Raw genomic sequence first — 23229 nt, forward strand, 5'->3', positions numbered from 1 at the left:
CTCCAAACAGCCATGAGGACCAAGGCTCGCTGAACTGACCTTGGGGCCTGACTCTGCCAGTTCCTCACAAGCTTGCCTGGGCCACTGCAAAGGCCTCGGGAGGAAGGACACCCATTAGCTGGGTGAGGATGTACCAGGATGAGTGGCTTTTCCATGATAAACTCAGCCCAGAGAGCCACTTGCTTCAACAACCGTGACTCCTGACCATTTTTTTCTGGAGACAATTTTAGAGAACCAGGCATCATCCAGCCAGAGGACTTGGTGTGGTCGTACAGGTGAAAAGGGGCTTGGCTGACCCTCTCAGGATCCCCTGGTTCCAGGAGAATCTGAGAGCATCACAAGGGACAGACGGGATAGGAGACAGGGTCCCTTATCTCTGTGGTCCCTTCCCCTCTGCCGCCCACCCAGTCCTGTGGATCCAGCCCCCTCCCTGCCCACCCCTGCTTTCCTTCCTCTTCCCGGCTCCCCGGGAGTGCCCGCCTCAGAGAAGACAATGATTTCTGAAAGGGAGGGAGGCAGACAGGGCAGCAGGGAGGTGGCTGCCTGGCTCCTTCCAGAACAGAAGCCCTCCTTCCATCTGGGCTCCCCAGCATCCGAGCTGTTCCTCTGTCTCTGCTGAGTTGTGAGCCTCAGGGGCCTAGCCCGTGTTGTTTTCTCAGCTCCGTTCCCGAGCAGCGGCTGCCGTCAGCTCTTGACAAATAATAATAAACCTGGGAATCAGGTTTGTCGAGGGGGATTTCGGTCCCTGGGTTCATTTTTAGATTTGTTTCTCTGTGTGTGTGTGTGTGTGCAGACAAGAGAGCACGTGATGCTGTCTTGAGGGAGCGGCTGGGGCTCCCAGGTGCCCTGGCAATCCACCCTCACCGCCCTCACGGTACCCTCGGAAGAACTAGACGGTTCTCCTCTGCCCCTGATCGCTGGGACTGCCTGCAGATTTAAAAGAAAAGAGAAACAATTGAATGAAAGGTCTCTAGCTCCCTCCTTTCCCTGTTCCTCCCCACCTCTCCTGCCTGTGCTATTTGGGGCTGGCAATGAGAGAGAGCAGACTCCCAGCTCTAGGTTCAAGAGTTGCCCGAGTGCTGGGTGGGACCTTGGCCACAGGTCCAGGGAGAGGACCCCACCCCAGGGCAGCAGCACGGCCTCCCGGCCTCCACTCCTGAGATGTGGCACCAAGGGGACAGACTTTCTGGAAAGGGAAAAATACTCTGAGTCGGGCATCACCGACAAAAGCCGGACCCAACTGTGGGTGGTGAGGAACCTATCATGGTGCCCCTCTGGGGCAGAGTAGCACCCACTTTGAGCTGTCAGGAGGTGGCCATTGGAGGTCATTGCTGCCAACCCCCTGCCTCTGCTCAGGCAAAGGTGCAAGGCACTTACCTGTGAGACACATGCAAGGGCCGCACTTACCCTGAGAAGTAGCACGCTCCCCCCACCACTTTCTGTTTTTTTGTTTTATTTTGTTTAAAGGAACCAAAGGGGGAAAAATTGCCAAGTTGTGAAGTGCTTTAAGAGGAGATGAGAATCTTCATCAAAATGCTAAAAGCTGGAGGGGGAGAGTAATGTGAAAACTCTTGCCTGCTATTTATGGGATTGATTCTCAGATCAAGAAGAAGCAAGCAGTCGGATGAAAGGAATTATTGTTAAAGCTCCTCGGTAGGAAGATCTAATGGACAATTGCTGCTATCAGGGGGAATTAAATTGCTGTTTCAGTTTGTAAAATATATCAGCAGCTTTTTGAAGCTGGGAAAGGTGTGACAGGCTAGGCAGGGAGGCGAGTGACTGCTCTGTCACTTTCTGGCCCTGGTGTGGGGAAGTAGAGGCAGGCAGGAATGAGGGATGGTGCAGAGCATGAGTTCCTCTCCCAACTCTGACCCTGGTCCACATGCTTGAAGCCAAATTGCAAAATAGCTAAACTAGGAGCGTCAAGGGGCAAAGCAGCAGCCCTGATGTGCCCAAAGTCTGGGCGCTGAAGTTCTCAGAACCCTGATGATCAGAGAAGCATGGCAGGAAGCAAGAGGGGGGCTCCTCTCTGGGAAATCTGCTCAGGGGGTGATGTGGGTCCGTGACTGCCAGCAGGCCCACTCACAGCCAGGACGGAGTCCAGTCCTCTGCCTTCTGTAACCACTGAGCATCCCCTGCCTAAACTGTGTGCACAGAGGGGTCCAGGGTGGATGATAACCACCCTCGCTTCCCAGAACGGGGTCTCTAGACTGGGGTCAGTGAGTGCATAGACGATCTGTTGACCCAGCCATACACATGGGAGACATACTGGGATTCCAGATAAAGACCACACCGAAAAATGGCTTTGGGGGTGGGGAAAGGAGAGGAGTAGAGGCCCTTGGAAGGAGGACCGTGGCCATTTGGAGGAGACTATAATCCTGGTATGAGGAGCAGGAGGGTCTCTGGCTTCTCTGACCTCACAGAAGGCTCTCACACCTTCCAAAGACCATTTGCCCCGCGTGGCAGGTTAAGGGCTGAAGGAGGAGAGAAGGGTGGGGACAAAAAAGCTGTTTTCATGTCTCTCAGGGAGTCAGAAGACAGCAATCCCAGTTAAAGCTCACGCTGGCTTCTGCTCCGTCTCCACTCTGTTCCCTGGAGACCAGCACCATAATAATAGGGCATGACCTGGCACCAACACCCAAGTAGGCTTCTCAGAAAGGTGGCAAATCACAATTAGTTCAGAGGGCTGTGGGTGGCCAGGGAGTCTGAGTTGCCTGCTATCTTTGCTGAAGTCAGTAGAGACCTATTGAGAGGTCCAAGCAGGAACCACAGGAGCAGCAGGGAAGGGCTGGGGCATTCTGCAATGACTTGGGCTCTGTGCCAGGTGCAGTGTCCCCGGGGACCTGGGTAATGGTGGAGCCGTGGCTAACTTTGGACCTTTACCAGCCAGCCCTCAGCACAGGAGTGAGCAGGGGTCTGATCCTGAGTGCAAAGCCTGCTTGGGTCCCCTTCCACCTGTGCTTCCTTCAGTGACATAGTTACCTGCCTGGCTCCCCACCCCACTCTGAGCCTGCTCTTATCAAACTAGAGGTCTTCCATTTGCCCCCAGCACCCAAGGTCAGAGAGATGGGTCAAAGCAGCATCCCCTAGGCCACGGCATTCCTGTCGTCTGAATCCTCCGGCCCCTGAGCCATGCCACCCGATTCCTAGAGCACCTGGTCCAGTGTTTGGTGGGCTCCTGGGGGGCTGGCCCCTTCCCCTCCGCTCCCCAAGGACCCTTCACTTTTCCATCGCTTGCAAATATTTCAACCAGACCTTGTCACATTTTACAGCGTCCCAGCCCGGAGGTACATCCTCACCTCTGTGCTCTCCACCATCCCTGCACTGGTCCCACCCCGTCACCACCCAGCGCTGACCCCGTACACCCTGCACAGTGACCACTGTCTTTCCTCTAAAGCTCGAGATTCCTAGCCCTTCCCGTGTTTTGCGAGGAAATCTGGGGTGTGTGTGTGTGTGTGTGTGTGTTGTGCGTGCGAGCCCGCGCGCGCACCCCTGCGTTTCTTTAGATAAATCCACAGAGTCACATGAAATCGGTGACAGGTTGACACCGTTATTTCAAGATTCATCGCTCTGAGTTGCCAGCACAGGAGACCTAGCCAACTCCTTCCCACCAACAACACTTTTTTTCCAGGCATAATTTATAGCAGTGGGGTGAATTTGTTTCCAAAAGATGAATATCACACTATCAGCAACAGCTGCCTCTCATTTTTATTTGTTTTTAAATTTGACTCAAAGTCCAATTCTCTATACACATCCGAAGCTGTAAATCCTAAGGCGACTGAATTACATGATTTAGTAAACAGGTTATATTATATAATGCAATTAAAGCGGGGCTCCGAGGCGCCACCTACAGGCCGCCTCTGGGAAGGGAGCCGGGCCCCAGACCATCCTTTTGGAGGAGGCTCTAGGCTGAAAGGAAAATAGACGGATTGTGCCCTGGGTGAGGCGCGGCTCCTGGGGGAGAAGCTGCAGCCAGCCAGGTTACTAACGCAGCCTTCTGGCCCTTCCCGCTGAGTTCACTCTGTTATTTCAGCCTCCTGCAAACCTGTCTAGACGTCAGAACCCAGGCCTGGGCAGCTGCGGGGAGGCCCCCCCAGCCTGGGGTTGGGGGGTGGGCTGGTAACCAACCACCTGGGTGCGCTGGGGAGGGCTCCTGGCTCTCTGGCCTCCCTCCCTTACTCCCAAATGGGAAGTGAGGAAGAGAAGACCCGCCAGCTGGCTGGCCTTTGAAATGAAGCTCCAGTCCAACTATTTCCATTCCATTCGACGAAGCTCACGTGGAGGGCTAACCCTGGGCAAAGACCCGCAGAATATTCCGGTGAAATCCCTCATGGTGGCCGTCCAGGAGGGGAACGTGGCTTGTCCTGGCCACCGAGAAGTGGCAGGGCTAGATGAGGAATCCAGACTTTTCGACCCTCAGCACAAGGCTTCAATCAAGGGCGTTTACAAAAGAGGAAATTGAGGCCCAGGCAGGGGATGGGACTTCCACAGCCTCTACGTGTACCCCGGGGAGGAAAATCATGAAAATATTGCTCGTGGGGGTCAGAGGACGGGAGACAAGGGCTTCTAGGGGGTCCTCCGCAGTGTGTCGTAGCTTCCTTTCTGGGGAAGGGAGGAAGGAAGGGAGACCCAGTGCTCCCTCTCCCCACCCCTGTGCCTAAACTACAACACTCCTCAGCCGAATCAGGTTCTGGGGCCTCCAGGATCCTCGCTTCTCCAAAGAGCTTTTGGAAGCTTCGATGGCACACCTATAACTGGGAGAGTCCAGGAGACTTTCCAGCCTGGGCCCTAAGAGAGACACTGGAGCAGAAGGGGGTGGGGGCAGGGATGGACGAAGAAAACAGGACTCTCAGAGTCCAACAGGGTGGAAAAGCCATCCACGCCTTGGCCTGTGCCCGCCATCCCCCCAGTCTCCTGTCTGGGGCACTGAGGCGCGGCTGTGAGGGGCCAAAGGAGAGCTGGTCCCGTCCCCCCCTCCCAAAGTGGGTGCCGGATGCGGTGTAGTCTCAGCTAGGGTCAGAGGGCAAGAACAAATGCTGTCGGGCCAGCTGGCCAGAGAGTTCCCAATTAGACTTTGTTTCTCATCCTGGAGGCCCTGAGCCCCCAACCCCAGCACCCCAGCCCAATTACTGCAGGGCAGCATTAACCCCTTGGTGCCCCAGGCCGTTAATGGAATGTTAATTGGTCTAATGGGTTTCATGTCAACAAGTCCTAATGAGCTCCTTCCTAACGAGCTTGCTATTTTTTTTTTCTAAGCCTGTTTGTCAACACACTGGAGTTTGGGCTTCAGACCCAGGGCCTCACCTTGCAGGGCTGAGGGGCGCAAGAGTTGAGGAGAGAGGGAGGCGGTGCTCTTGAGCTGCCCATTCCTACTTCCTACAACGGGGTGTCTTTTTACGCCCCCTCACCCACCCCCAGTCCGTGCAACACGGCCTTCCTGGGTCCTGAGCTCTGTGAAATGGCAGCCTGGACTCCTTTTGATAATATCAGGGACACAGATTACTTCTTGGGTATCATTGTCGGGTTGAATGTTGCCTTAGGGTCCCCCCCACCCCCACCCCCACTCCCCCGCTCCTAGCTGTCATATAGTAAAGGTTTTCAGCATTAAGAACAACCTTTTGACCTGAGCCTCTCTTCCCTGGGAAGGTTTCCCTGCGGTAAATCATTCCTCGTGTGTCCTCCATCCGCAGTCTCTTGGCCGTGCCCCCTTGAGTGCCCTGGTGTCTGGTAACAGCCCTGGGGCCTCCGCACAGGAGCCGCTGACACATGCTGGAAGCCCCGGGCTGGGTTTCCAGAGCCCAGGCCTGCTCCTCCCCTCCGTGCTCCCAAAGAGGCCCGGGCACCCCGTGATTGCGCGGGGAGCTCCCCCCACGCAGCTCTGGAGTCTCACTGGGCCCAGTTTCAGACAAGAGAAGCTGGATCCCCGCCTTCCTCTCCAGGGTGGTTCCACGTACCCCCAGGCCAGCCAGCTGGGGGGGGGGGTGTGCCCAAGGACCAGGGTGCCTGGGCCTGCGGAGTGGTGTGAAGCGAAGAGCAAGCTTCCAGAGATGGGTGTGGGGTCTCCCCCCGCGTCTCCCCACCAGAACCTTCTGTGCCTGAGTGAGCAGAGAACCAACGATGAAAAGTCCTCCTGTTCTCCGGCAGGAGAAGCCCCCAGAGGGCAATGGGTTAGTGGCCTAGTGGCCTGCGGTGACCCCGGAGAGGGGGACGGGAGGGGCAAAGGCCATCTGGGTCCTCAGAAAATTGTTCTTGTGTCCTCTGGCGAGGCGGGTCTGACCCCTGCTCGAGCCTGACAGGCCAGAGACAAAAAAATCTCCTCTTAGCCCAGGCGGGTGGGTGTTTGCTTCTGGCTGCAACGTGCCTCTCCTTGCCTCCAGACCGCGTAGCCCTCCTGCCATCGCAAGTATTTCTAGGGACAGCAACTCTAAAGTGACCCCACCTCCCATTCCTTGCACAGCCAACAAAAGAATGCCCCAATCTGGTGGCCCCGGCCCTCCTCCGAGGGCGTCCTCTGCTCTGCCTTTCTCACCCGTGGGATGGGGTTACCCCCAGGCCCAGCGCAGAGGTTAAGGGGAACCGGGTGGCCCCGGGAGGGGAGAGAAGGCCCTCCAGGCCCTCTGCTGGACGCCGCTGGCACTACGCCCCGCAGCGCTCTCCTGGCCAAGGAGCATCCAAGCCTGGAGCTCCAAGGAACAGGTCCCCAGGGCCGGTCCTGAGGCCCCAACCAGTGTCCCCTCATCTGCCGCAGTCCCAGGAAAGCCTGAGCCTAACACACCCCTGAAGTAGCCCGATTTCCTTCCCTCTCCCCGCACCCCCGCCCCAGGTCCAAAAGAGACTCCGCACCCATTTTAGTATCTCAAACGTCTTAATTCTGGAAGTTTCTTCCGACATCTCAAGGAGCCTCTATGCTCTTTTGTCCTCGGGAACCCTTTCCACCCTTCCTTGGATGTTTACCGCCACCCAAACACCCAGCCACGAAAGCAGTTTGGTTCTCTCGCCTGAAGTGACCAGCTCCCCCAAGGGCTCCCTCCCGACACTCTTTGCAGAAAGAAAGCATGGATCTGGGTGCCTCAGGTGTGCGTGAGGTGGGGACACCCTGAGTGTTTCTGTTGCCAACACATCCCGGTGGCCCCTCCTCTGAAGTAAGGCCGGGGTAGGCGAGGTGTAGGTGGGAGTGAGGCCAAGGGGAATGCCCTGCAGTCACAGCAAAAGCCCTCTCTCCCTACCCGGTCCCTTCTGGAACCTTCATTTCGCTTTCTTCTTGCCTGCCGGGCCATCACCTTCCCGACTGATAACACTCCTTGGAAAGAGGATCTTGCCTCCTTCGTGTACCCTTTCCCACCTCCTAGCTCAGTTCTTTGCATGTAGTTGACACCCAATAAATAGTCCTTGAATGGACACCTACATGTCCCGTGTCTTTGCTTGGGCACTGAAGGTCAGAACATAGTCGTGCCTCAGAGACAGAGGTCAGGCCAGGCTTTCTACTTCCTCTTCTTCCTGAAAAATAACCAAACAACACCCGCATTCCCTCTCTCTCTCTCTCTCCCTCTTTCTCTCTCTCTCACACACATACACACACACAACCCTCAGGGCTCTGGAGACCAGCCCCTTCCCTTGGGCAGCTCCAAACACCCGGGGATTACCACAGAATTCCTGCAGAACATTTCAGAAGACCCTAGGAAAGGGGTGGGAGGGCATGGTGGGAGCGGGTGGAGCCCCACCGGGCCCTCAGGGAGAGGGGAGGGAGGGCCTGAGTCTGTGCGCACACCTGGCTCATCAGCACCCTCCACCCAGGTCCCTAGCCCCACTGAGGTTTTTAAGAGTTTCCAGGCCCCACAACGGACAGCCCTGGGTCAGGCAACTAGCCTGTGGTTTCCAGCTCTAAATATTTCAGGGCATCTAGTGTAGCTCAACAGCTTTCTGGGCATTCTGTTTCCTTGGGGGGTATTGCCAGCGGTCTCCACTTACAGCACCACGTTCCAGGTCAAGAAGAAAGCTTGAGGCTCAGGAGGGGCAGCTGGCTTACTGGTGATGGGTCAGGGGGCAGCGCAGTGGAGGACACCGGGGACTGACCCCGGCTTCACTAGCAGCATCCCCCATCCCCACCTCCACCCTGCACACATCCTTCCTCTTGGCCTCGTCCCCTCTGTAGGAGGGGGTGGACTTGGCTCTGCCCTTCTGGCCCCAGGTGCCTGTGCCTCTGTACTGAACGAAGGCTAAGGAGGCTGACTTACATCCCTATGCCCAGAGTCTCCAGCACACACCTAGAAAAACTCGCCAAGTGACGGGAGGCTCACCCCAGCCTGGAGGTTCCCTGAAGACCCACTGGTCCCCCCAGGTGCCCAGGTGCCAACTCCACCCCTCAGCCCGGGGCACTCCACTTGCCACTAGGGGGTGTGGCTAGCACACCTGGGAGGGGTTGGGCTGCGCCCCCCCCCCCAGACCAGACCCCGGTGCAGGGGGCTGGGCCTTGGAAGTGGAAGGGCCTGATGCCTCCTGCAGGGACAGGGGTTTTTGAGCCCCCCTCCCAGAGCTCAGGTGGCCGTTCCAGAAGCCTGGGAAGGGGCCAGCACTCTTCTGTCTTGTGGGATCCCCGAATGCCGCCAATGCCCTGAGCTGCCACCGGCCGAGCCCCCTACCCCTTCCCCCCTCCCAGACCAGGCCCCTGGTGATGCTGAACAAACCATGGCTGTGGGTGGACAGGTTGTTTCACATGTGATTTGAATATCGTTTCTTTCAAGTCAAAATAGCTCAGCCAGCCCCTCCCCACCCAGGCCTCCCCCCTTAGCTCTCATTTGCTCCCCTGAAGGGCCTCCAGCGCTTGCTGTGTCCCGTCAGTCTAGGTGGCCCAGCCTGAGAAATGTCAAGCCGGCCGGTCCCCAGGGCCCCCTGCGCACAGCCTATTAACGGTGCGGCCCCCTTTCTCCTGCCACAGATCCTCGATGTGAATCAACCCCATGATGCAACATGCCTCCCCAGCCCCCGCTCTGACGATGATGGCCACGCAGAATGTCCCTCCCCCACCCTACCAGGACAGCCCGCAGGTGAGTGTGACTGACCAGGTGACGGGAAGGGGGCGCGGCGGCCTTCCCCGGGGGCGGGTCAGAGCCAGGCCTGCCTCTGCTGTACCCTGGGCTCCCCCCCACCTCTGGAGGGCCGCCCCACACAGACCCCTGGAGGGATTGCTGCATTTGTAAAACCCGGTTCAGATCCTACTTGAGCTTATCTGTCACCAACTTCTGGGACCATGGTCTGGAGCCCCCAGTCCCAGTCCTGCCCCCACCCCTGCCCTGCTTCCCCCTCAGAGCAGGTGTCCGACCAATGCACCCAGCCCCTCCCTCAGGGAGATCCAGGTGCAGGTAAATCGAGTCTGCTTGTGAGTATCTGGGGAAACTTCTTAATGAGAGGTTCCTTTGCACCAGATGCCCCCACTCACTGGTCACAGGAGCCCCTCTGTCCTGTCCTTCCCTACCTGCCTGTTCCTGGAATCGCCCTTCTGCTCAGGATCCTATTGGCTTCTTGCTAGAAAAAAGGCCAGGATGGTATCTGTAGGTCGTCCAATACTTCTCCCCCCAACGCCTGGTTCCCAGTTTCCATCCCTCAGCTCGGACACAGCAGTGCCCTCCCCGAGTTCTCCAGAGACTCCATCCTGGCTGCACCTCTGGAGAAGGTGGCATCTGCGCCCCGTCTTCCTGCTGTCTTCTCTCCTCCTTTTAGAGGCCTGTTTTTGTGGGTTGGGCTCCCCCAGTCTTTCAGACCCATCACTTGGGACCTGTGCCTCCCCACCCACCCAATGTGCACCTTTCTCCACACCCGGTTCTCTGGAGACTCTGAGTTAGCTGTGTGGCTGTGCTGTCCCAGAAGCCTGCATTCTCCGACCCTTTCCATCACCCTCTCCTATTTTCTCTACCCCGATCTCTCAAGTCTGTATTATCAGGGTTGACTGAGTATCTAGAATGTGCACTGCAGCCAGCTAGGACATTCATTCACTCAGCAAACGTGCAGTGAGGGCCTGCCGTGGGCCGGGGACCTGCAGCCGTCCCTGCCAGGCCTCCCTTCTCCGTAGTGGTTCACACTCAGCCGTTCTCAGGGAGCACGTGGAGGGTCTATGCTGTGAGGGGGGCATGAATGTGCAGACACAGGGCGGGCAGGCTCTTGCTCACGTTAGGTCCTGGGATCCTGACAGCCCCAGCCCGGTGTGAGCATGTAGTGGCCATTCCATCCATCCCTTTCCCCCACAACACCACCCCCAGAAATCCCCACTTTACCGAATGCCTGGCATGAGGACCACCACTGACTCTCTCCCCTTGAAAACTCAAAAGCACGTGTCATTCCCCAACCTTCAAGCGCACGTCCTTTTGTCCCCACACCGGCCCCAGCATGTCCACTCCGTGCTCCTTGTGGGCTCTCCACAGCCAGCCTCCTATGCGGCAAACCCTCTGCCCCGTCAGTAGCTTTCCACGAGTGACTGCAGCATTTACATGGCTCCTCAATGCGAAAGCTTTTGGGGGTGCGACCCTACATCGGGACCTTTTTCTGCAGTGCAGGAGGCCCAGACTGTGGAGGCCTAGGACTCTTGGGGCTGCAACGGGGGACGAGCTTCCTCCTCCATCAGTAGATACAGACTTCATCCTCTCGTCTGCTCGGGCAGTGTTGGGGACCCCGGGGGTACCAATAAAGAGGCAGGCACGCCGGTTCCGTTTCTCTTGTAGCTGGATCCTGCTCTCCTAGCTCAACAGTAGAAGTGGGGACCTGACATGGGGTCACTTCCCGTACTTAGCAGGTGGTGAGTGCAAAGGCCTGGTACCCAAGGCTCAAGGACAGACGAGGGCAGGGCCAAAAGGCCAAAGAGCATTGGACTGGCACAGCTGGTGGCTGCTGCCGTCCACCTGCCCACCCCAAGCCTTGTTTTGCCTGTCGGGGCAGCTGGGAGAAGTCTGGGTTTGGTGGGGATTAACGGGAGGGCTGCAGCAAGGCCTCTGTTGTCCAAGAATGCTGAGCCGGGTGTAGTTAAGTACAGGAGCCTAATTTAATTCTCAGCATACAGCTGGGAACTAATACATCCCAGCTGCTGAGGGAGGGGATGGAGGTGTGGCCACAGCCCTCGGGCACTCAGCCCCCCGGAAGCCACCACTGAGCTGCTGGAGCCTTCTGGGGGATGAAGGGAGGCTCAAGTTCCCCATCGAGGGCCTCGGAGTAGAAGCCCTGGGCAGGGACTGTCCCAAGGCCCTCCTCTCCGAGGAGCCACCATGCTTCACCAGGGAAAGTACACTTAAAACACCAAGGAGTACTTTGCCCCGCGGAAACCACACATCTATTTGTAACCCGAGGGTCTGGCAGGAAGTCAGTGCCCAGGGTAAAGTGACCAAGCCAAAGTCTGGGGTTCTTGTGGCCTTGGCTAGGTCAGGAGGCTATGGCTAGATTGCCATGGACCTTCCCTGGGCCCACCCGGGTCCCGAAGAAACTGATCAGGATGGGGGGTTAGGGCAGAGATGGAATGAGCAGGATGGAGGAGGTGAGGGAGATCTCCAGAACAAAGACCTCTGACTCATAGGGAAAGGCCGTTCTCTCCAGAGAGAGCTAGACTTTGAGGTGGACTGGCTCCCACGTAGGAATGTCTTCTGTGTGCATCTTCTGGGGAACTTGCTTGCGTCCTCCTGCCTTCTTCCCTTTATGCTTTCAAGAGGCTGAGCTTCTCAGGGGAAGCCCTGCTCCATTGCCCTCATAATGCTCATTATCCTAGAGAACCAGCTGCTCTCTAACACTCAGTGTCCTCAGGAAAGCCAGGCCTAATAGGAACATGGGTCAGCACCCAGGGGAGTCGCTTCTTATACAGGGCCCTCTGGAAAGGATCCCCCACTTCCTCCTATTCCTTTAGGTCTTGTTTCCTCAAGGCCTGGACAGCTGAGCACATCTCTATATCACCTCCTCGGAAAACCCAGTTTCTTCCACAGGCAAAAATGGACAGTCTCTGATTCGAAGTCCCCAAAATGAAAAAGGAAGCGAGAAGCAGAGCCCTTCCTCTGAGACCCGTGCAATCGTTTTAATAATGTTCCCGTTGTGCTAAGGGCTAGCAATACCGAGCATAATCTATTCAAATGCACAGGAGAATCTCACTTTGGAAAATTAGGAATCTGCATTAAAAAAAAATTCCCAAGCCCCGGACCTTCTTTATAATAAATTAGAAATTTTTTTTTCCAAGGCAAGTTCTTAACTTGGCAATTTCATTTTTGAAGTTTGGGGAATAAAGTTATTAAAAATGAGGGAGGCTTTTTTTTCTTCCCGTTTCAGGAGAGGAGCATTAATGGTTCTGGCCCCACGCTGTCTGGGCACTAGCCAAGTGGTATGATGGCCACGCAGCCCCTGGCCGCGCAGTTCTGTATCAGTCCATCCTGCGGAAACCCGTGATTACTTGTAAGGATGTCGCTCTGCGTTCATTGTGCACTAAAGGCAGACCGTAAACTTAGAAAGTGCAAACCCAACAACCCACTGGAACCCTTCCTGTGGCCTGCTTCCTCCTTCTGGTGGCTTCTGGCTAACTTCTGTTGGAGTCACAGCGCCCTCTACTGTCTAGCCGCAGTTCCTCGATTCCGGTGCAGGCCAGCTGGGTCCCCCATCCTCACTTTCTGCCCGAGAGGTGGGGCCAGGTCCCTGGGGACTCTGGATTTCTACAATGACTGTTTAATGAAAACATTGTCTCCAGGGAGACCTGGATATGAGCTAGGTGTGTGGTCTCCCCCCCACACCCCGTTCATATATGCGGTTAATTCCTGTATCACTCCTTTCCCTCTTCTGCATCCTGGCAGCAGCCTGGCCATCTGTCACCTGGACTTTCCCGGCCCCCTCCTCCCACTGCCCCACCTCTTCGCCCCCCCATCTTAATGGAACTCTAAAAGCTCTGTTCTCTGCGACTCTCCCCTCCCAGAATTTTCGAGGTGACACAGCCACCCCCTCACTCCTTCTGAGCGGACACCCTTCCGTCGTGTATTCCATCTTCACCTCTGAAGGGCATTCAAGTTCTCCCACTTCCTGTAACACTCCAGACGCAACGTCACGACCACGCCAAGTTCTCCCCTCTGCAGTTCCACCGGCAATTTCAGGAAATAAGTGGGATCTAGTAGTGAAAGCAGGAGCTTCCGCTCCCTCACCTTATTACCCACACACGCCAGCTCCTGCTATCAGCAACCTCCCCCCACTCCTCCTCAAACACAGACACATACCTCCCGTTCCACAAATATCTTTGCCCTTGGCTTATAGGCAAGACAAATATTTTATCTGGTCTATTTGTGTATGTATTCAATGTTTAGTATTCCTCTGTCTGCATGTCCCCGGCGTGTTGGGCTGCGTGAGCATTTGACCAGAAAGCAGACATCCTGGCAGGCCCTAGTCGGTCCCACCAGGCGCAGCTCCCCTGTGAGTATGGGCACCCACTTACCACTTTAGGAGCAAATTGGCACGGAAAGTGGCTGACTTGATGATGGGTGCGTTTTGGTCACTCACCCAAGATGCAACCTCATTCATGACCAGAGGGCCGCAAGGCAGGCAAAGTCGGAACTCTTGGTTCAGGACCAGTATGGGAAGCTCACTTGAGAAGGAAGTCAAGCATTTGCTTGGGACCCTTTGGCAAAAGCTGTGTCCCTCTGTCCCCCCTCCATCCTCCTGAGCCCCTAGAGTAAGGAGACTGGTGCTCAGGACCCAGAAAACTGGAGATCTGGGGTCAAAGTGTTGTAGTCTCACCTCTCCTACAAGAGGAAGGCTAAGGCTGTGCCAGACCAGGCTGGACCCGCCTCTCTTGACCACCCCCCACCCCGACCCCACCCCTCAGTACCTTCTTTCCCACCCTATCAGAGCACCATTCCCACTCTGGGCAGGGCCAGGGGAGCAGACATCCTGGGGAAGCTGGATGGGCTTTGATCAGTCATTAGGATCCCCATGCTGGTTTCATTAGCTGGAGGCAGAGGGGGTGGCTGGGGCCCCCTGGCTGTGAATGGCCCCCAGCCAGGCCATGCAGCTGTGACGGGCAGAGTGAGTTCAGATGTTTTCACACTTTACATTCCTCTCATCTCTTTAAAGGCTGGAGCCCCCTGCCTTTCGCTTTGCAGCCATAGAGTTAATTCAGCAGCTTTGAAAGTCCCCCTCAGCCTTTTCTGTGGCCTGATTGACGGCTCCCTCTGCCCCTGGGGGCAACACCCCAGGGACCCGTATGGGTGACCTGCCTTGCCTGGCTTTGACTCATCAAAATGGACTCTTCTCTTTCTTTCTTATTTTTTGGCCGGGCCTTTCTTCTCTTTGTGCACAGTGACCTCTGTCCCCGGCCTGCTTGGGCCACCCATGTCTTTCAACTGGACATATCCCTGAACTCCAGCTCACTTAAGACCTGCATTTCCTCATTATGCAACCCATGAGTCTGATTGGGGGCCCTCACGCCCCCATTTAGGAGATGGTGGACTAGCAACCTGACTTTTAAGCTGGGGAAGAGATACTCTAGTGGCCTTGTCTAGGTTATTTGTTCGATGAGCTTATACCTGAATTCTGCAATTTACCAAAAACCCAGAGATTTTATTGCCTATCCGGTTGCCTCCAAACAGCGCACGGGCCCCAAACAGCTACAAAAATAGTTAATGGCCCAAGTACACGAAGCTTAAAATAAATCAGGGAACAGGTGATCAAAGTCCGCAGCGAGCCTGAGGAGCACTTGAACTTGCTTTGCCTTCCTTGCCTGTGTGATCTTCTAGGAGCTCGGGTGTCTACATGGCCCAGAGGGCGGGGGATGGGCGAGCGAGGGGTGCTTGGTGGCCTTGGAATCTGTGGTCCAGGCGAGAGCAATGACTCCACACGGCAGAAATTCAGGAATCCTAGGCCGGTCACCTCAGTACACTTCTCCCAGCCACGCACCCATTCGATCAATCCCGAGGCTCCCTGTGATCTCGCCAACCCTGTGCTCAGTACTAGAGACACAGAATGAGTAGCTCCTGCCCTCGCCGAGCTTAGAGTCCACTTGGGGGCTTAGTGTCTGCGTCAGTGAAATGGGAATAACGCGTGCCCTCCCCGCCCCACGGGATTGTTGTAAGTGTGAGCGTGAAACACAGCGTGCTCACTCCCGGCCTCTTTTCCTCCACGACCATGACACTGACTTTCTACTCAGCCTCTTCTGTACATCTTTAGTAGTCAAGTTTGCCCTGAATTTGATTTACTCTGCTTTTTATTAGGAATAGGATAGGCATATCAAATATGTTTCTAGCTGTAAATACACCCCCTTGCACACACGCACGTACACACAGGCACACACGGAGACTCTGATATATCCACTAACGGGCCTACTGGAAATCACTGGCTTGGGACAGTTATAAAAGCGAGCGGTTCTCCAGAGATGGACAGAAAGGATGGAGGGCAGACGGTTGCCCAGAGTGCCCAAAGCTGGGGAGCGAGACTCAGATTTAAGCCCGCAGCCTCGTGCCCGTTAGCCGAACGTCAGTAACACCCCAGAAGTGCAGACAGGAGCAGTGAACATTTTACAAGCCTCATTGTGAGAACCAGTGCCTACAAACCCTTTTAAAGCTAATTAATTAACTAAGACCGCTCGTTTTACACCACGAGGTCATTTTTCTGTGGTTGCTTCTATCCAGTTGGCCCCGGGATCAGAATGTAGGTGACCTCGGCCTGCTGTGCCAGGAGCCCCTTCGAGCTAAATTGGGCTGCCTGCTTCCAGCTAAATCTGCTGCCGGTTCTTCCCCTCCCTGTGCTGACTGGGGGGGGGTCTGGGGGTCATTTAGAGGAGCCCTTCCTTGTCGGCCCCTCCCTTTTTTGGATCCCTGGACCTTTCAACACTGCTCTCTCTCATCCGCTCGCTTGGTCAGTCATTCAGTCATCCAACAACCACACCGGGAGCCTCCCGGGAGCCAGGCATGGTAATAGGGGCTGGGAAACCAGTCCGCTCAGGAGACAGACAATTAAAGGTCCCAAAGTGTGAGAGGCATTAAGGTTAGAGGCACACACAGATGAGGCTGGGGTCCAGGCTACCTAGGTCCGGGGGTGGGGAGCACTGGGAAAGGCTTCTTGGGAGACGTGGTGCCCAGCTGAGTCTGGAAAGAGGGGTAGGTTTACACATGCTCGGAGGGAGGCAGGGCAGGGGAAACGTGGACATCTCCTGCTGAGGCAGCTATGGGAGCAAAGGCATGAGGATGTAAATCATCGGGCATGTTCAGGCAACCGTACACGGTAGGGTCTGAGCAGGGTACAACGTAAGGGGAAGGCGCTGCACCGGAGCGAGACCAGGGTCAGGGAGCAGGCCCAGGCCTGGAGCACTCTGGGAGCTGTGCCCTCCCCACAAAAACCTCATTTTTTGGCCTTACCCCCTGCTGCCTCCCACCTGTTGAGGCCAAACCTGATGTTTACCAAATAGCTTCGAGCCCTGACCTCCTCCCAGGTCCTTGGATTCTCTCCTGGTAGTGAGGGAACCAGATCCCGCCCTGCCAGCTTGCCCTCGCACTGCAGACAGTGCCAGCTCCCAGGCAAGCCCAGCCCAGCCCTGCTGGAGCCTCAGCGGCCCCTAGTGGACCAGGCCTGTGCGGGTCTCCCCGCCTCCCCCATTGCTGCTCCCCTGAACACCACCGGTAGGGCAGGCACTGGGAATGGGCGGCTCCCACCTTGCCCGGGTCAGGTGGGAGGCTCAGAAGAGGGGGTGTCCTCTTTGGAGGATTGTCGTTGCTGAGTCACGCTGAGAAGGTACAGACCTGGGTTGTCCAAGATTGAAAGAAAGGACTCTTTGAGAGGTTCTTAGGGAGAGGAGTCACAAAGAACAAGGCCACGTGTGGGGACGGAGGGTGTGACATGGGAAGTGCGGGTGCCGGCGCCTCTGGAGCAGGGTCTGGACAGGGAGTGGAGTTTGGATTCAGAGGGAAGAGTAGCAACAAAAGAATAATAAAAATGCTTAGAAACCAAAGTTTACTGAGCATTCACCGTGTGCAATTCACTCTCACGTAATGGCTTCACTGTAATCCCCGGAAAAGAGATTGTTGGCTCCATTTGTACCTGATGGAGAAACTGAGTCACTTGCCCAGAACACCATGGTCCCCTCTCCCTGTGCCTGAGCCCAGGCCTGCCCCACTCCCCTGGGTGCTTACAAGACAGTGGGTTCCCTCCACAGGGAAGGACCCCTTAGGCAGCCCATGGAACAGAAGCAAAAGAGACCAAGTCTGAGTGTGGGCTGCAGACGGCGGCTCATATTGATGGTAACTACCATACGCTGTCTCTTACGTACCAGCTGCTTTGCACGCATTATCTTATTTAATTCCAACAACCCTGCACCGTAGGTATTGTTGCCCCTGTTCTATAGGTGAGGGCCCTGGATCAGAAAGGTTGAGTAACTCACCCGAGTCACACAGGCAGAGTCACGTCCAGAGTGAATGCTCATGCCAGTACATCATGCTCTGTCCCATTATCTCCAGCCCTGGGCTGGATGCCTGCCACTCCCAAACCATATGCCGTCAGGAACTGTGACTTCTCTGTTGGGCCTGAGGCATCCACTGTCAAGAGGGTAAACCTGCAGCCAAAAAGGTATCTTTTGGATGGGAAGCCTACCTCCTCCACACCAGTCAACCCTGCCTTCAATAGATACACGGAGGCTACAGTAGTGAACAGGAGAGACCGAGCCCCTGCCCACCAGGGGCCTACAGGCTAGTCATTGAGAGAGACAAGTAAGAACATGCGGCTGAAGAGCATGCTCAGGGCCGAGGGAGCGCAGAGCAGACGGGCCTGACTGCTGCCGCTGCTTGGCCAGCATCCGCAGAAGAAAGCAGCAATCCTCACGAGCTGGGGAGGCAGGAAGCATCGCCGCCATCTCACAGATCGGGAAACTGAGACCCTGAAAGGTAAAGTTCCAGATCCAGGGCTGGCCCGTAGTGAGTGGCAAAGGTGGGATTCAGTTCTACCTGAGGCCAGCGTCTCCTGCCAAGCACCTCTGTGGGGTGCTAGAGGGACTCTGTTGCCATCCTTCATCCCCCAGCCACCTGCTCCCACCTCCCAGGAGCAAGAGAGGAGCCCTGGACGGAGGCTGACAGCAGGTGGAGATGGAAGCCTGGAGCCCCGCGTGGTCAGGCTCTGGGTCTCAGGCTCCTGCACAGCCTCCGAGGGGAGTGAACCCGGCAGCACCGGGCCACCTTCAATTACCCACACCTCCCTACTTGCCCCCCCCGCCCCCACACAGGACTGTTCCTCACATGACCCATGAGCCGTGTTTGAGGAATGACTTGTGTGTGGGAGGCCTCTCGGGGGATGGGGGAAGCTGGGCCGCAGTGCAAACAAGAAACTGCGTGGACACCCCCCCAGTCACCCCAGCATGGCCAAGAAGTGACCCTTCCACCTGAATCTGGCTCCCTTCCTCTCTGCCCTCTTTGTCACTTGGTGCGGGTGGGCATGGGGGGCCTTCCCATTCGCCTCCTCAAAGAAAAAAAAGCCCTTGGTTCTCACCCCAACCCTTACACAAACTGTCTGCGGTCTCCAGCTGTCTCTTCACCTCTGTGGGCTTCGATTTTCTCATGTAAAACGGGACGGCGCTAACTTAGTGCCTGGCTTTACTGTTGAACCTGGAGGCCTGTGGAGGTATTTTTCTAGCTCCTGAGACCATCGAGGTATTTTACTAGCTCATGAGAACATCGCGTGCCACTCTCCTCCTACAGTTGGGGGAGGGTGGTGCTTGGCAGACACGGAAGCGTGGGTGGGCATTCCAAGGTCAGTGAGGGCAGCGGGGGTGGGTAGGTGAGGTGAGTTCTCAGATCACACTGTGGAGCATCTCCTACCCCTTTCCGCGGTCAGACCAGACTGTCAGAGAGGCTGGCAGATTTGCGGGCAGATTTTGCCTTCCTATACACACGGCTTACAAACGTCATCTCTTCCCACTCCGCTTTAGGATGGGGGTGGGGATCATGAACTTTCATCCCAGCGTGTTTCAAACCAAGAATCTGGGCAGGGCCCTCAAGCTCCAAGCTCCCAGCAGGGCTGGTTCCAGCTGAATGATGGCGAGAAGTCCGGTGGTTATAGCTTCCGTGGGAGGAAGGGGTATGGGGTTGGGGGGAGGCCCTAGGACCTTTGCCCCAAAAAAAGACCCGAAAGTAAGAGGAGGTGGGAACCCTAGAACCCTGTGTCGGCTCTCACAGCACCCCGTCTCCTTCCAGGGAGTGCTGCCACCCTTCCCCATCCAGCAGTCAGCACCCTGTTCTCTTGATTACTCCCTGCAGCCTCTGCAGTAGACATTCACCCTGGCTTTTATATAGATAAGAAAACCAAGAGTCCAAGAGATCAGGAAACTTGCCCCCAGACATGCAGCTCATAGGTAAGGAGCATCGGACCCAGGGCCTCAGATTCCCTGCTCCTTCCACTCTCTGAGCCTTTTCTGATCTTCCAGGAAACTCTCGAGGCATTGTTGAGCTTTGCCTCTCCTCCCTGTGCCTCAGTTCTTGTTGTAAGGCGACAGTCCTCATGTCTGTGCAGTGCCGTCCGCACACCCTGTCCCCAGCTTCCCCTGAAGCCTCGGAGGAAGGTTCAGAGCCCGGAGTGGCCGGTTGTGGGACCAGCTGTGAACATGCCAAGTGGCCTCATGGAGTGTGTACAGTTAGTTTTTGTACCTGCCAGACCGAGGAGAAAAGGACAAAGTTGCTTGGAAAGAATGCCTGACATTTAGGTGTGCTGGTAAATGTCTGACAACCAGTTCTCTGCTTGGCGCTTCGGAAGAGGCCCTGATTTGCGGCGTTTGCCAATCCCCCTGGTGTAAATGCTCAACCAGGCCACTTTCAAGCCACCTGTGGGAGATCAATCAGCTTGCAAAAGTCCTGAAATTTTTTTTTTTTTAAGATTTTATTTATTTATTCATGAGAGACAGAGAGGCAGAGACATAGGCAGAGGAAGAAGCAGGCTCCTTGCAGGGAGCCCAACGTGGGACTCAATCCCAGGTCTCCAGGATCAGGCCCTGGGCTGGGGGCAGCGCCAAACCGCTGAGTCACCTGGGCTGCCCAAGTCCTGAAGATTTAAAAGTTGGCTTTCGCAGGCCAGAACAAGGGAGCTGTAGCACGTTGTGTCACTTAGGACCATGCCTTGCCCCTGATCCTCTCCCCTGCTCCTGCTCTGGGGGTGCTGCCCAGAAACCTCCTCCCAGAACCCCCACAGGTGGCCCTCCTCCCCCAGCCCCTGAGGCAGCTGCTGGGGGCCCTCTCCCTCAGAGCTTCAGTACTTGGGGAAATGGAAGTCCCTGGCTAGGAAAGGGGAATCTATTTGGAGGTAAACACTCCTTCTCCAAACCTGGAGGAAATGCAGAGTGTGCTGAGTTGGCCCCCAGGAGCTAAATAAATTTGAATCATTTTCCTGCTCAGACCAGATCTGGTCTCTCCTGCCACCCCCCGCCCACCTTCCCTGAGCTCCAGGAACAGCCTTTCAGCTGGGGCCTCTTGGGATGCTGGCAATTGACTGCTTTTGATTTATTCTTATTCTGTGCTTTCCTCTGTCACCCAGCAGTCCTGCTAGAAAAGGGAAGTCAGAGGAGAAAGAGCACCTCCCCTCATCCCTCTCTCTCCTAGAAGCCCATCTTCATGGAAGTCCCTTGTGGATTCCTTCAAGGACACGAGGAAATTCAGCCTTACTGGCCAAGGCAGAGCATACCAGCCTCCCCTACGTCTCACCCCTAAACAAGGGGTCTATGTCTGCAGCCATAGCCGTGCCTTGCTTGAGAAATGAAGCACATTCTGGAAACCGTGTGTTTAATGACAACAACCACCCCTCCATCTTGGGAGCATCCCAGAGTTTCCAAAGCACTCCTACATACTCTACAGCCTCTAGTTGCAGGCTCTTGTCAACCGCACAGCAGGTGGTGACTGTTAGAGGACCCCGCTGGTGTCTGAGCCTGTCACTGCTGGGACTTCAGATGCCGCCCAGCTAGAGCCTCCATCCCCTGCACAGGGACCCAGCCCATCAGTCTCTGCTCAGTCCCTGCTGTACTGGAAACTCGCCGCCTCCCAGATGGAGCCCGTTCCAGCCTCAAAACACTCAGAGGCTTGGAAACTTATTATTTAGGTTGAGCCCAAATCTGTCTCCAACGTTGTATAGATTGAATGCATTGCTTGTAGTTTGACCCTTTGAGGCCTGCAGAGCAGAACCAATATAATCCAGTCCCTGTTCACCTAGTCAGAGGGGCTCTTGTGTCTTATCTCCCCCATCCCTCGAATCTTTCTTACATGTTCCAGATTCACATACCCCTCCTAGGACATAATGCATAATCCCTTCACCAGCCTGATCAGTTCTCTGAACGTACTCTCCTACACCTGTTTCAGCAGAGAAGAGTGGGACTAGAGGCTTTGTGAGAGTCGTGCCTCTGTTAGTGCATCCTCAGATAGCATTAGGTGAGGCTGCTTGTCTTTTTTTTTTTTTTTGACAGACACATTACACTTTGGACGTATTGAGCTTTCTGTCAACTAAAACACTGCTGTTAAACCACGGCTCTCCTGTTCTGCTCTTATATTATTGATTCTTTTTTTTTTTTTTTTTTTTGGCCCAAGTGTTAGAAGTGTTAAATTCTGACTTATTACATGAGAATTAATCTTATTAGACTTAGCCTGTGGCCAAAATCTGTAAAGATCTTTTGGATCTTGGTCTCATGTCGCCTATAAATTTGCCAAGCATTTCTTCAGCTTCCCTTCCTCCTCTAAATCACTGATAAAAATACTGCAGAAGAAGAAGGCTAAGGAGAAAGCATGTGACACTGTCCTAGAAGCCTTCCTCACGCTGACCTGGGTCATTTAAATGCCACCTTTACATTATAGAGTCCTAATCCATGCGGTTGTCCACTGGTCGTGGCTCTCCGTGTCTTCCACAAGGGTGTCATGGGAGGTACCTTGCTGAGGTCACTTACACCATCCGTGTCTACATGTTTTCCTCACCTGCCAGCATGGCAACCTGTGAAATCCAGAAACTGAGCAACCTGAGAGCAGGCATTCATCCATAACCTCACTGCCTACTTCACACTGTGTCCAGTGTATTGCCAACGACTCGGGAAATATTTGAAAAAAAAAAAGATGACCACTTGCATTAGTGGATGAAAGAAACTGGCCCAGATCAACGTGAAGATTAGCAGTATTTAGTTTTTCTGATTCCACTTTCTTTGTTTTGAAAATTGGAACATTTGTTTCTACTTTCCTCCTTACAGCACCTCTTTAATACCCATGGGGCCTAAAATGAGTTTTAGGACCAATTTAGAACCAAGCAAGAATCCATTTGCTTACTGATGAGAAAGCAGGAGTTAAGGAAAGTTAAGGGACTTGCCCAAGGTCAAAGGCTAATAACAGGCAACAGTAGGAATCAAACAATCATCTTCTAGCTTGAAGGCACCATGATGCTCTGAGTTTGGGAGTGTTCCCCCAGTCCAGTCAACAGTGACAAGGATATTTCTTCCTAACAAAAGATGATGGGGATTCAGTGTAGTAAGGCAGATATGATATGAAATGAAATGAAAAAGATATGAAATGAAAGATTTCATCCACCATCTGACATTTATTTATTGAGCATCTACTAGTGCCAGACTATTCTGGGCCATACGAATACAACTGCTAATCAAGCCCTGTTTGAGCTGACATTTTAGTTGGGAGTGGGAGAGCAAATAGCTAAGCAAGTGGATGTGTAGTATCTGATCATAGAAAGGCCTATGAAAAAAAGCAGAGTAAGAGGACGGCAAGGGACAGAGGGGCTCTGTTTCACACTGAAGACATGGCATCCGAGCAAAACTCTAAATGGAGTAAATGACACAACAAAAATAAATGTCTTGCGGGTATCAGCATTAGCAATAATGTGCTTGTATTGATGGAAGGACCATGCTTTTCCTTCCAGGAAGCAGGGACCTAGGTCATATGGTGAACATGCCAACTGTAAAACATCTGATTCTTTCAAAGTATATTCATTCATTCATTCTCTCATTCATTTTTTCAACAAAGGCTAAGTAGGCATCTACCTGCCTCAGTTGCATGCTGTGGATGAAGGTGTAAACAAGGTTTTAGTGTGTAGGAGGTAGTCAAGTATATCAAGCCCAGCACCACTGGTGCTGCGGCTAGGCTGGTGGAGGAGAAGAGTTGAGGCGTGTCACCATTCGTGACATTTTAGGGATCCATTTGACTAAAGAAAATATATTTAAAAGCATTAAATTCTGTAATGCTGGTCATCCAAAAATTTAAGCCATCTAATCATTTCTTTAAA

General features: G+C 54.7%; 1 protein-coding gene across 21 annotated transcripts in view; it reads left to right on the plus strand.

The window, feature by feature from the left end:
* The window catches only part of PKNOX2 (PBX/knotted 1 homeobox 2), a 309255-nt gene that overhangs the window by 223673 nt on the left and 62353 nt on the right, over window positions 1-23229 (plus strand). For 17 of the 21 annotated variants that reach the window (XM_077894043.1, XM_077894040.1, XM_077894035.1 and 14 more), the window contains one exon: window positions 8936-9044. The exons of 3 other annotated variants lie outside the window; for them this stretch is intronic. In XM_077894043.1, the coding sequence (XP_077750169.1) occupies window positions 8958-9044 (87 nt within the window). In that variant the 5' untranslated portion in view covers window positions 8936-8957. Of the gene's footprint in view, window positions 1-8935; window positions 9045-17549; window positions 17871-23229 lie in introns of those variants that run through there. One more of the 21 variants, XM_077894049.1, reaches the window with a different exon arrangement.

The sequence above is a fragment of the Canis aureus genome, chromosome 3, assembly GCF_053574225.1.
Source record: "Canis aureus isolate CA01 chromosome 3, VMU_Caureus_v.1.0, whole genome shotgun sequence".
In the NCBI taxonomy this organism is placed as follows: domain Eukaryota; kingdom Metazoa; phylum Chordata; class Mammalia; order Carnivora; family Canidae; genus Canis; species Canis aureus.